A 12,308-nucleotide genomic window follows, 5' to 3' on the forward strand; every position below is an offset into this window, starting at 1 on the left:
CATGCAGTCTGCTCACTAGGGCTGTAACCATGCAGTCTGCTCACTGGGGCTGTAACCATGCAGTCTGCTCACTGGGGCTGTAACCTGCAGTCTGCTCACTGGGGCTGTAACCATGCAGTCTGCTCACTGGGGCTGTAACCTGCAGTCTGCTCACTGGGGCTGTAACCATGCCACCTCAGTCTGCTCACTAGGGCTGTAACCATGCCACCTCAGTCTGCTCACTAGGGCTGTAACCATGCCACCTCTCTGGGGCTGGAACCATGCCACCTTAGTCCTTACTGCAGTCTGCTCACTGGGGCTGTAACCATGCCACCTTACTGCAGTCTGCTCACTGGGGCTGTAACCATGCCACCTCACAGTCTGCTCACTAGGGCTGTAACCATGCCACCTCTCTGGGGCTGGAACCATGCCACCTTAGTCCTTACTGCAGTCTGCTCACTGGGGCTGTAACCATGCCACCTCACAGTCTGCTCACTGGGGCTGTAACCATGCCACCTCACAGTCTGCTCACTGGGGCTGTAACGATGCCACCTTACTGCAGTCTGCTCACTGGGGCTGTAACGATGCCACCTTACTGCAGTCTGCTCACTGGGACTGTAACGATGCCACCTTACTGCAGTCTGCTCACTGGGACTGTAACGATGCCACCTCAGTCTGCTCACTGGGGCTGTAACGATGCCACCTTACTGCAGTCTGCTCACTGGGGCTGTAACGATGCCACCTTACTGCAGTCTGCTCACTGGGACTGTAACGATGCCACCTCAGTCTGCTCACTGGGACTGTAACGATGCCACCTCAGTCTGCTCACTGGGGCTGTAACGATGCCACCTTACTGCAGTCTGCTCACTGGGGCTGTAACGATGCCACCTCAGTCTGCTCACTGGGGCTGTAACGATGCCGCCTCACAACCATTCATTTAGATTACCATTCTTCAGGCAACTATTCAATCATGCATCATGAAATCTCTTTTGACCACGATTCGATACATTTTCTTTAATTCCCCCAAAAAATTTGAATACACAAATGTGGCTGGGGGAACTGATTCACTCAGCATGAATGGACTAAGTCAATAAAAACAATACACACACTCTTTTATTCTTTCATTTTGATTATAATCTATTCTAACATTTTCAAATCGATGCAGTTGAATCGTCACATTAGAATCGATGCATTGTTACACCCCTACTGCTTACTGCATCAGATTCCAGCCTAATGGTACTAAGGTTGGGTAATTCCCATTTGAACCGGTACCAGTTCCTGGAGTATCTGTACCCAGCGGTACCTCTCGACTCTAAAATGTAATTTCAGTTGTAAATGAATACGTTTTTGTTATTTAGAAAATTGTATTGTAACGCCACACAAAATAAATGGCATGATCATGTATTGTGTTTTTTAAATATCAACATTATCTGGCCATCCTCAGTAAAAATTGTCAAACTCCTCTGACCTTGTCTGGTCTTTCCAAAGACCCAACAGACGGGTCATATATTTAGTAATGTATATATATTTGTGGAAAAGGCTCCCTCTTGTCTAGCATATTACACTCGTTGATCTGGCGTGAATCGGTACTCCGTAGTACCTACCGATGTAATTCGTACAGAGTTCGGTAACCCAACCCGACTGTATACCACATACACTAACTCTTACTCTTTGTTTGAAGGTCATTGGCAAAGACTCCAATATTATGTTGGTATCTCTGGCGGCGAAATGCCTTGCTGGGCTGGCCTCTGGTCTGAGGAAGAAGTTTGGCACATATGCTGGCCATGTAAGTTCCCTTTATGTCATGAATGAACAAACTGACTCGTATGACTTTATAACTGATATAAAGGCTGATTTTTTTTATTTTTTTTTATAGTTGCAGGCAATCATTTTTAATTGAAAAACGTATTTAAATTCTTGTGATTTTATAATTTTTGGGTGGGGGGGCGGGGTCTGTACAACAAAAAGTATTTACCGGTATTTTAAGTCCGTTAAATGCAATTTGTAGGCCAGGGCATCTCTGTAGTAGCACAATACTTAATTTATAATGGTATTTTGATATACATTTTGCTTGATATATTCAGGGATTAAAGTTCTCCGTCCTGTGACGGATTTCCGTCAATTTGATTCCTAGTCGTGATGGATTTTCCATCAATTGGCTACCTGGTATAATATGATTTGTAGAGGCATACAGGGTATTTTGTAACGGTAACTTGCGCATAACGCATGGCACAGACACGGAGCCCTGCGAAGCCTGCATACAGTAAACTAACTTGATCGTTAATCTAACTGTCCTTGTATCTTTACGCTTATGAAACCATAAAATAATAATTATCTCCCACAAACCTGAACGTTATTGCCATAATACAGAACACTTGCTCTACCTTTCTGCGAAAGTCTAGCAAAAAAAGGCGTTGCAATCTGATAAATGGTGGAGAAATATGCATTAAAAAAATTTCATTCACGGTTTGTGAATCACACCTGGTGATGCTAAATCCAGATTGAACTATGCAATTGGAAAGGCGAGATTTGGCCCGATCCATAGATGTGCGACTTGGCCATAATAAGGTAATTTATAGGCCTGATATTCTATAAATCATATTTCAAATTTGGATGGCAGAATTCAGTACTGTATCTACAAAACCTTCTATTTAATCATCTCTTTATTCATTTGCTTAAGATTTTTCAGGTCTGGAAAATTTTAGCATGGTGTTTTCAGTCAAAGATTAAAAAGAAATTATGAATAGATATTCTCCTTTTTTGGTTCATTACAATTTACTCAAGCCTAGTAACGACACAATATTTCTGACACTGGGAATACATCCCCTGAGATCCATAGAATCGTATATACAAAGAACATGCAAATGGACAATAAAAAAAAAAAAAAAAAAAAGTCTGTAAATATATATATAAAAAAAATATATATAAAAAAATTTAATTATTATTTTACCATATGGATGGCACATTGACCAGTTGGCCACCCCTGGCTATTCTAATGGCTATCCGCTGTGGGCTATCTCCTCGCCAACGGACCAGTAGCCTATATCATTATGATCACATTCCTATGTCTCCAAGGAATCGTGGGGCTCTGGGGAAGAAATCTTGGGAACCCCTCCTATAGCCTATCCTTTATAATGTTATAGGCTATTTTATTTACAGTAGTCTATATAATTTTTGCCATAGCCGGTCTCAGTTATGCTGTGGCTGAGACGGATCGGGATTAATGAAGCTGCTAGGAGACTGCTTCTCTTAAGGCTACGAATTAAAGCCACAATTAAAAATAATGTACTTCCTTTCTTGACAATAGCCTATAACAATATTATGCAAATATTATGCAAACGGTCAATAGAAAATATGTTCAAAATATACAGTGGAGGTTAAAATAAGAATATGACTTAAGTTCGGTCAGGAGATAAAATTAAGAAAAAATGTATGCGCTTGAATTCCTATATCTCTATGAATTGCACGTGGCCATGTTGCTATTTAGATGTTGTATTAATTGTGCAGCGCTAACTGCACCCGAGTGATGTTTGAATCTTTCTTTAAAGGTGGTGTCGACGCTTCTGGAGAAATTCAAGGAGAAGAAGCCCCAGGTGGTGCAGCAGCTACAAGAGGCTATTGATGCCGTCTTCTTAACTGTGAGTGGTTGGGTTCCATTAAGTTCTTGTTCGCTGATCTCCTGTCATCTCGGTCCATGTCCTGTGTTGGGTTTCTTTATTTTTTTAAGATTTATTTTTGCGCTTTTCATGCATCAGAACACATTAGCTAGTTGAGAGGTGAACCAAGAGAATTCCCTGACCATTTACAGCTCCATTCCTCAGGAGTCTCTAAACAAACTAATATTAAGGAAGTTTGTTAACCTCTTAACTGGCACTGACCCGGGACGTTTTGAGGACTATTTGCCCACTGGCCCGATACACCACTTTGGTGACCTAGCGGCTCTGTGTGCATATATTTTTAATACAATATAGATTAAATTAAAGCCCTAATTTGTTGCCGTCGATCGACAAAATCTGCTCGGCGGTTCTCGAGTTGCATGCTGATATGTGAGGCGTGCGCCAGCAGACTTATTTTTTCGAATACCACCCGCGACTCCTGTCAATCATTTGGCGATCTCAAATTATTGACAGGGTTGTAACTAGGCGTGTAACGGTACACAAACCATGGTAGGGTTACGGTACGTACCTCGGTTTTGAAGTCACGGTTCGGTACGGGTTTTCGGTACAGTGGGGGAAAGTTTGGCTTTCCATGTTCCACTCAGGGGTGATGTAGTGTGCAGTAACTAATTGTACTTGTAGGGCTGTCAATGAATATTAATAATGTACTTGTAAAAAAAATTGTAATATTTGTGGGGAAAAGCCCCCAGTGGGCGGTCGTTAGTGGTTAACATACCGTTGTATTCCTTCGGTACACAATGAAACGGTTCCGTTCGGTACGGCTACATGTACCTTTACACCCGTAGTTGTAACCAATGAGTGGCTTCCCAATGATACCCCATGTGATGTGGGGATGAGCGAATCAGGGATCCGATTCCGAATTTCAGCAATACAAATTTATTTTAGTTATTGCAACTACGGTACTACAAAAAAAGTGAATTTTCTTTATTGTATCAAACTTCAGAATGTTATCTTGCATATGCTATAAGTATAAAGTGTAGTATTTTGGTTTGGAAAAAAAAGTATGCAGTCCTCAAGTTCAAGTTTAAAAATGGCCACTTTTATGGGCGCCAGTTAAGAGGTTAATGAATAGAATGTCTCATGTGCATTTGGAGCTGCCTGTACTTAATCTTCCTGGAATTAAACTCCAGGACTGGATCGATGCTTAGTCTATCGAAGCCAATTAAGAGCCCGTAGAGCATATTTGCCAAAGGAATGCTGTGATGTAGGGCAGGGGTTCCCAAACTTTTCAGGCCGGGGCCCAGAAAATAAGGCGTCAGAGAGCCGCGGCCCAATGCACAAGAATTTTAGAATACAACTAGAAACACTGTCCTGGCCTGCTTCTAAGTTCAGTGACCTGACAAAAAAAATTAAAATAATTTTATTTTATTTTATTTTTTTAATCATCTCGAGGCCCATCCGTGGCTGCTCGCGGCCCACCTTTGGGTCGCGACCCCGACTTTGGGAACCACTGATGTAGGGTATCGAGAGTATCTGCACAGGGGCCATAGTGATCCATCCATGCCATCATTCCTTTGACAACTAGGCATGTCTGTTTAGTTAGATGTATTCCATTTTGACCGTGTTGTTGCATCATGTCCTCAGACCACCCTCCAGAACCTGAGCGAAGACGTCCTGGCTGTGATGGACAACAAGAACCCGAACGTAAAGCAGCAGGCCTCCTTGTTCCTGGCCAGAAGCATCCGTCTCTGCGCCGCCTCCACCCTGCCCAAGGCCCTGCTCAAACCCCTCTGTGCTGCCCTGCTCAAGGTGCGCACAGCTAGTGCCGCTCCAACACCACTGCTCATATGGAAACCTTCAAAATAATGCTTTAGGGATGTTCGATATTGGCTTTTTACCGATATCCGATATACCGATATTGTCCAACTCTTAATTTCCAATACCGATATATGCGGGGCCCCCCCCCCCCAAAAAACATTATGCATACTTTTCACAATAAATATAATAAGAATTTGTTCTTACTTGCCTGGGTAAATAAAGGTTAAAAAAAAGATTGGATACCGATATTACATTTGAATGCCAATATCGGACATCCCTACTTTATTCCATTGATCCAATGACATTGTAGATGGTACATTCATTTGTAACCATTTCATTTCACACCTACCCTGTTTGGTCCACTTTAAGTGGACCATGGTCCCTTTAGATCAATAGTCCGTTTGGTTTGTACAGGTGTGAACGCAAACCGAACTATATTGAGGACCAAACAACCGAACCATGGTCCTCTTGAAAAGTTGGGACTCTGTTCGTTTCAAAGTGGACCATGGTGTGTTTGCTGTTGGTGTGAACGCGATCGAACTTTATATAGTACCTAATCTAGAGCAAATGAGTGACAGACTCTTAGTGGCGGCTGGCGCGCTCGTAATCGTATCTCATTACGCTGCCGGCAACTGTTGTGAGTGCTATAGTCCAATAGATGCGACTGTATGTCCTTTGTTTACAAATTAGATCCGCACCAAAAAGGGTAGTGTGAACGCAGACCAAAATCAAACAATGTATCATTTTCACATTTGGTCCACCAGAAAGTCCGGACTATCCCCGGACTTTTAGGTGTGAACACGCCCTTAATTAATAAATGCATCACAGGAAACAAAATATTGCTTGCTATTGATCAGTTTTGTTTTCCCTGTCCCCATGGTAGCAAGTGATGGATTCTGCTCCTGAAGTGCGTGACGCTGCGTTCGAGGCGCTGGCCACCATCATGAAGGTGGTTGGAGAGAAGGCGGTTAACCCCTTCCTGGCTGACCTTGACAAACTCAAGCTTGACAAGGTGAGCTACAGGGTTCAATTCACTTTTCATTCAAAGTCCAACTAAACGGTAACGGCTAGCTACAATGGCAGACGATTCAAGAGATATTTTGCTATAATATTATCAAAGGATGTTCACCAAATCTCAGGTTTCATGCTCGACATATTTACTCGCAATCTATCCTATCTCACACAAACTATACACTATAACTGGATAGTTGATGATCATCATAAATAGTTCAGTTAATTAGCTATATTGGAAATATTCCCAAATGATTTAAGTCTGCTAATGGGCCACTACCACTCTGGTGTGTGTGTAGGTCTAGTGTGTAGGTCTATAGCAGGGGTCGGCAACCCTAGGCACGCGTGCCTGCATAGGCACGCGGGGGCATTTGCATAGGCACAGGGGGCAGCAGTATATTATATATATGAAATATTATAGTGAAATATTATAGTGAAATATTTTGCACTGTTGTCGCATTTATCTTGTTGAAATCCTCCAACAGGTTCTTTTTACTACCACATATTTAATTGAGACCCTTTATTTGTTTATTATTTCAATTTAGCTGGAAATACATTGCTACATCATTCAGTAACATTTGCAGAGCCTTATAACAAAAACATTATTACGGTCACCATTGTGACCAGTGGGATTAATCAACAATTTTTTTTTTTTTTTATCCACTTTTTCTCCCATTTTCTATATTTTCTCCCATCCCAATTTCGTAACATCCAATTCAACCCTCCCCTGTCACAAACGCTGTTTCTTGCCTCCCACAAGCCGGCTGCAATGTGGACTAAGTCATACATAGCACAAGTCCCCTCCGGTACTTGAGGTAACAGCAGTCGCATCTTTTCACCTGCGCAGCTCGATCTCTCAGTGGCGAGGAGTAACGCGTGGGAGGCTCACGCTGCCCCCGACACTTCCTGATTCTACTGCGCAGGCGCACCAACCGACCTGTAGGAGTCGCTGTCCACAACGCCCGATCCCCACCCATCAGTTTCCCACCCCCTAATACGGCCAATGTGTATTAGTACGGACGACCAGCTAAACTGAAAGCAAATGTGGAGCGCTGGGCTCGAACAGGCAAGCCCAGCGTCTCCAGATTTCGTGGCGAGCGCCTTGCCCACTACGCCATGTAGCCGCCCTAATCAACAATTTTTATTATTTATTTTTCTATTTCATTGAACATTGCACATGTTAAAAGCCATTTTTTTTTTTACTCAAAATGTGAGTATTACCAAGTCAACTTGTGTTCTTAAAACAATGACAATAAACATAGTTTTATTAGGTTGAAATAATGTGGTTGTGTACTTATTTTTCTGTTAACTTATTATGGATTGAAAACTGAACCTTAATGCACAGTAACTGAACTCAATATTTTTAAGTTCTGGTAACTTATTATAATTTTTTTTTACAGTGTAGTCTTGCGATCAATCAAAACTTATTTACACGATATACCTCACATTCACCCTCCATTCACATCCTGGTGTTCTCCATTAGGCCTGTAGGTGGAGCTATGACAGCACACGTACAGTACACACACCGATGGTGTGTGATGTGTCCAAAAATGAATGGGCAAATGTGAGTGAAATGGTCGCACTGTATGCAGCTGTTTGTCTGCATTGCATTCCCCATCCCCCCCCAAACTCAGATTTAGGGTTGATACAACAATCATAATAATATTGTTAATAATAACAATAACAATAATGATGTAATAATGTAAAGATTAGCATTAAAAATACCTGATTATCAGAAAAAAAATTACGATGCATGTAATATTGTTGAGGCACACTAGTTACAACTATATTTCAAACAGGCACTCCATGTCAAAAAGGTTGCTGACCCCTGGTCTATAGGCTACTCCTAATGCAGAAAAAGAGGTCCTATTTTTTTTTCACAAGGAAGATGGCTGCTTTTCATTTGCGTTATTATATTCCCATAGCCCCCCTGTCTTTTCATAATGCCACACAACCCCAAAACATTCTCATCAGATGCTCCACAAAGAATGTAGAACGGGTCATATGCAGCACTACTCTCTCATGGCTTTAGATAAAAGTTCATCATACATCTGTTATTAGGCCGTCCCGCCTGCCGGAGATTTGTGCTTTCTAGTAAAATAAAAAAAAAAAATGCTTTTTTTATATGCATATTTAAATGTTTAATAGTGTACCTATTTCGAACAAGGCTTTAAAAGTATTTTTCCTGTAAATTCTCTTGATGACTTCAGTTCTTTAGAACGGTCAGTCGGCCCAGTCCCATACCTCTTATGGCTTGATTGCTTCAGTAATTGTTTGTTCTCCAGATAAAAGAGTGTGCGGACAAGATGGCGCTGGCCGGGGGGAAGAGAGGAGGAGCAGAACAGGAGAAGCCTGCCCCCAAGGCGGCGCCTGAGGCCCCAGCCAAGCCTTCAGGGCCTCCGAAGAAGGTAAGGCCTGACGTTTTAGATTTGGAATTTTACTGGGTTGTCCTCTTGCCTCACACCAGTTGATTTTACAATATCCAGGGTTTGCACAAGGTCCTTGAAGTGCTTGAAGAAAGAAAAAAAAAGTCGAGGCCTGGAATACAGCCCATTTTCTTTTACACTGTGCTTAAGTCCACAATTAGAATCTACCCAAATCAAAAGCCCTGGGTAGATAAATCCGTCCGTGAGGCTCTGAAAGTGCGCACATCAGCATACAACACGGGGCTGGTGACAGGCAACATGGAAGAACACAAGACGGCAAGATACAACGTCAGGAGAGCAGTAATGGAGGCAAAACGGCGTTACAGGGATAAAGTTTAACTTCAGTTTGAACAGGCTGACTCTAGAGGCATGTGGCAGGGCCTCAGAACAATGACAGATTACAAAGGCACCCCCCTCAAACTGAACAGTGACATCTCCTTAGCAAATGATCTCAATTCCTTCTATGCAAGGTTTGAGGCTGTGAATAACACCAGCCTACAAACCACAGCAATGGGGGGGGGGGGGGGGTCTGCTGATGGGAGACTCAGTGTTCAGGGTAACAGAGCATGAGGTGAGACGGATCTTTAAAAAAGTGAATATCAGGAAGGCAGCAGGACCGGACGGCATCCCCGGCCGCGTCCTAAAAGTCTGTGCCGACCAACTGGCCCCGGTATTCACTGACATCTTCAACCTGTCCTTGGAACAGGCTGTCATCCCCACCTGTCTGAAGAAGTCCACCATCATCCCTGTACCCAAAAAATCTACGCCCGCTTGCCTCAACGACTACCGCCCTGTAGCCCTCACCTCCATAGCCATGAAGTGCTTTGAGAAGCTAGTGAAGGGCTACATCTGTTCCTCCCTCCCCATCAACCTGGACCCCCTGCAATTTGCATATCGCCCCAACGGGTCCACTTTTATGGGCGCCCCAACAGACGCCATAGCCCATGTGCTGCACACAGCAGCATCACACCTGGACAAGAGGCAGGGGAACTATGTGAGAATGCTGTTCATCGACTACAGCTCAGCATTCAATACCATAGTCTCCTCCAAACTCATAGCCAAGCTCAGGGACCTGGGCTTGAACTATGACCTCTGCCAGTGGGTCCTGGACTTCCTGACGGGCAGACCCCAGGTGGTAAGAGCAGGCAACTGCACCTCCTCATCCATCACGCTCAACATAGGGGCCCCCCAGGGCTGTGTTCTGAGCCCCCTCCTCTACTCCCTGTACACGCATGACTGCGTGGCACAGCGGAACAACAACACAATCATCAAATTTGCTGATGACACAGTAGTGGTGGGCTTGATCTCTGCCAACGACGAGAGGGCCTACCTGGAAGAGGTAGAGAATCTGTCACAGTGGTGTCAGGAGAACTGCCTCTCCCTGAACGTCAGCAAAACAAAAGAGATGATTGTGGACTTCAGGAGGTCAGGGGTCAAGGACTACAGCCCCCTCAGCATCGACGGGGCACCGGTTGAGAGAGTGAACCGTTTCAAGTACCTCGGAGCCCACATATCCGAGGACTTGACATGGACCACACACATTGACAGTGTTGTGAAGAAGGCACAACTACTTCCTCAGGCGCCTAAGGAAGTTCCAAGTCAGTCAGAAGATCCTTAGGAACTTCTACTCATGTACAATAGAGAGCATCCTGACTGGCAACATCACCTCCTGGTTTGGGAATAGCACTGCACAAGACCGAAGCAGACTACAAAGAGTGACACGTTCAGCCGAACGCACAATTGGAGGGGGGCTTCCCACCCTCCAGAACATTTACAACAAGCGGTGCAGGGGGAAGGCTAAGAGAATTATTAAGGACTCGAGCCACCCGAACAACTGCCTCTTTGAACTGCTGCGGTCAGGCAAGCGATACCGGAGTCTTAAGGCGAGCACAGAAAGACTCAGAAGAAGCTTCTATCCCCAGGCCATCGGGCTGCTAAACGAACAATAAACACTATGCAACAACCATCAAATGCACACAGCACACACGCACACACTCACTTAAACCACACAAACACACTTTATATTTATTGATAAAGGATTTGCACTACAACTCGTACACCCACTGTAAATTGTACCTAAATTGCACCTCATCCCATTTCTGCCTTGCACTATATAGTATTGTATTATTATACAACGGCATGCAAATTTCTCGATTCTGATTGGCCATTCACACGTCTTTATTGGCAACAATCCACGGTCCTGGGCTCAGGACCCGCCCACAACCGAATCACATAACCCTCCCCGGCTCACTCCGGGAGAAAACAAGATCGCGGACAACAAATGGTTATGTTGAAAGCACCATAACGACTAAATATGAAGCGATTCTGTCAAGGGGAATGTGTTAGTCCTTTAAACAATGTTGGATGATGTAATTGATGGGTCTTGAGTCAATCTAGAACAAAAGAAAAATCGCGGTTTGATTGATAGATTAATTGATTGATTTAAATTTCTACTTCCTTCCCACTGACTGCAGCGTTCACTCTCACACTGTCCGACGCTGGCGTACCCACAAACACACACACACACACGCACACACGTACACGTTCACATTCACACACACACACTCCTGTCTGCAACAGCGGGGGAGTCAGACTGAGAGAGAAGCAGCGCTGTTTTAAGTGAGCATGGTCTATTGAATTGATTGATTGGTTGATTGCTAATTTTATTACTGTACCCCTGGTTTCCAACTGGTTAAGTTTAGGCTAAAAGAAATAAATAAAAAAATAGGGCGAAGAAAACGTTTTTTTTCCTATAGGGCAAAGAAAACCTTTTAATTTGTTTTACCTACTTTATATAGAAGCATCTAAGAATGAAGTTCTATGGAAAGTAGGTCTGCATTCCCTTAACAATTGTGTGTATTGAGCCGTACTGTATTGTACCCATTCTGCATCTGGTAATAAAATTTTCAATCAATCATTCCAATAATACACAGTTGGATGTGTTAGTTGGTTGGATGCACTTCAAGCTGCTTCCACATGAGGCAACTTCTCTCAATCATTCCAATAATACACAGTTGGATGTGTTAGTTTGGTTGGATGCACTTCAAGCTGCTTCCACATGGAGGCAACTTGTCTTTTTTGTAGTTGTGGGAACTACTTTTTCTGGCGGATGGTTTTTTCAATAAATCTTCGATTAATGTGTGTTTATTGTATAGAAATAAGGTTGGATGAATCTGGCAGTTGTATAAAAGCTTTACACCACGTGCAGTCGTGATTTGTGACCAATAAACCATGCCTAGGGGGGTCTAACGACCACCCCTAGGCATGGTTTATTGGTCACAAACCACTCCTGCGTGTGATGTAATGCTTAAGTACACTGCACAGTATTGTATATTATATGGTAACTCAGTAACGTCTATTCTGCATCGAACATTGTACATATGTCTATACTGAACACTGTGACCTCATTTTTTTTTACTTCTAATTTACATGCTATACTATGTTATTTTATTTCATA

At 43.3% G+C, this 12,308-nt stretch overlaps 1 protein-coding gene across 1 annotated transcript in view; it reads left to right on the top strand.

Annotated features, from left to right (window-relative positions):
• The window catches only part of LOC311225921 (cytoskeleton-associated protein 5-A-like), a gene marked incomplete at both ends in the record, with an annotated part of 38,472 nt that overhangs the window by 15,723 nt on the left and 10,441 nt on the right, over nucleotides 1-12,308 (top strand). Inside the window, 5 exons of the mRNA XM_084311312.1 lie at nucleotides 1,661-1,765; nucleotides 3,528-3,617; nucleotides 5,241-5,405; nucleotides 6,298-6,426; nucleotides 8,711-8,833. Coding sequence (XP_084167438.1) covers nucleotides 1,661-1,765; nucleotides 3,528-3,617; nucleotides 5,241-5,405; nucleotides 6,298-6,426; nucleotides 8,711-8,833 — 612 coding nt within the window. The remainder of the gene's footprint in view (nucleotides 1-1,660; nucleotides 1,766-3,527; nucleotides 3,618-5,240; nucleotides 5,406-6,297; nucleotides 6,427-8,710; nucleotides 8,834-12,308) is intronic.

The sequence above is a fragment of the Notolepis coatsorum genome (assembly GCF_963971535.1).
Source record: "Notolepis coatsorum genome assembly, chromosome: 3".
Taxonomy (NCBI): Eukaryota; Metazoa; Chordata; class Actinopteri; order Aulopiformes; family Paralepididae; genus Notolepis; species Notolepis coatsorum.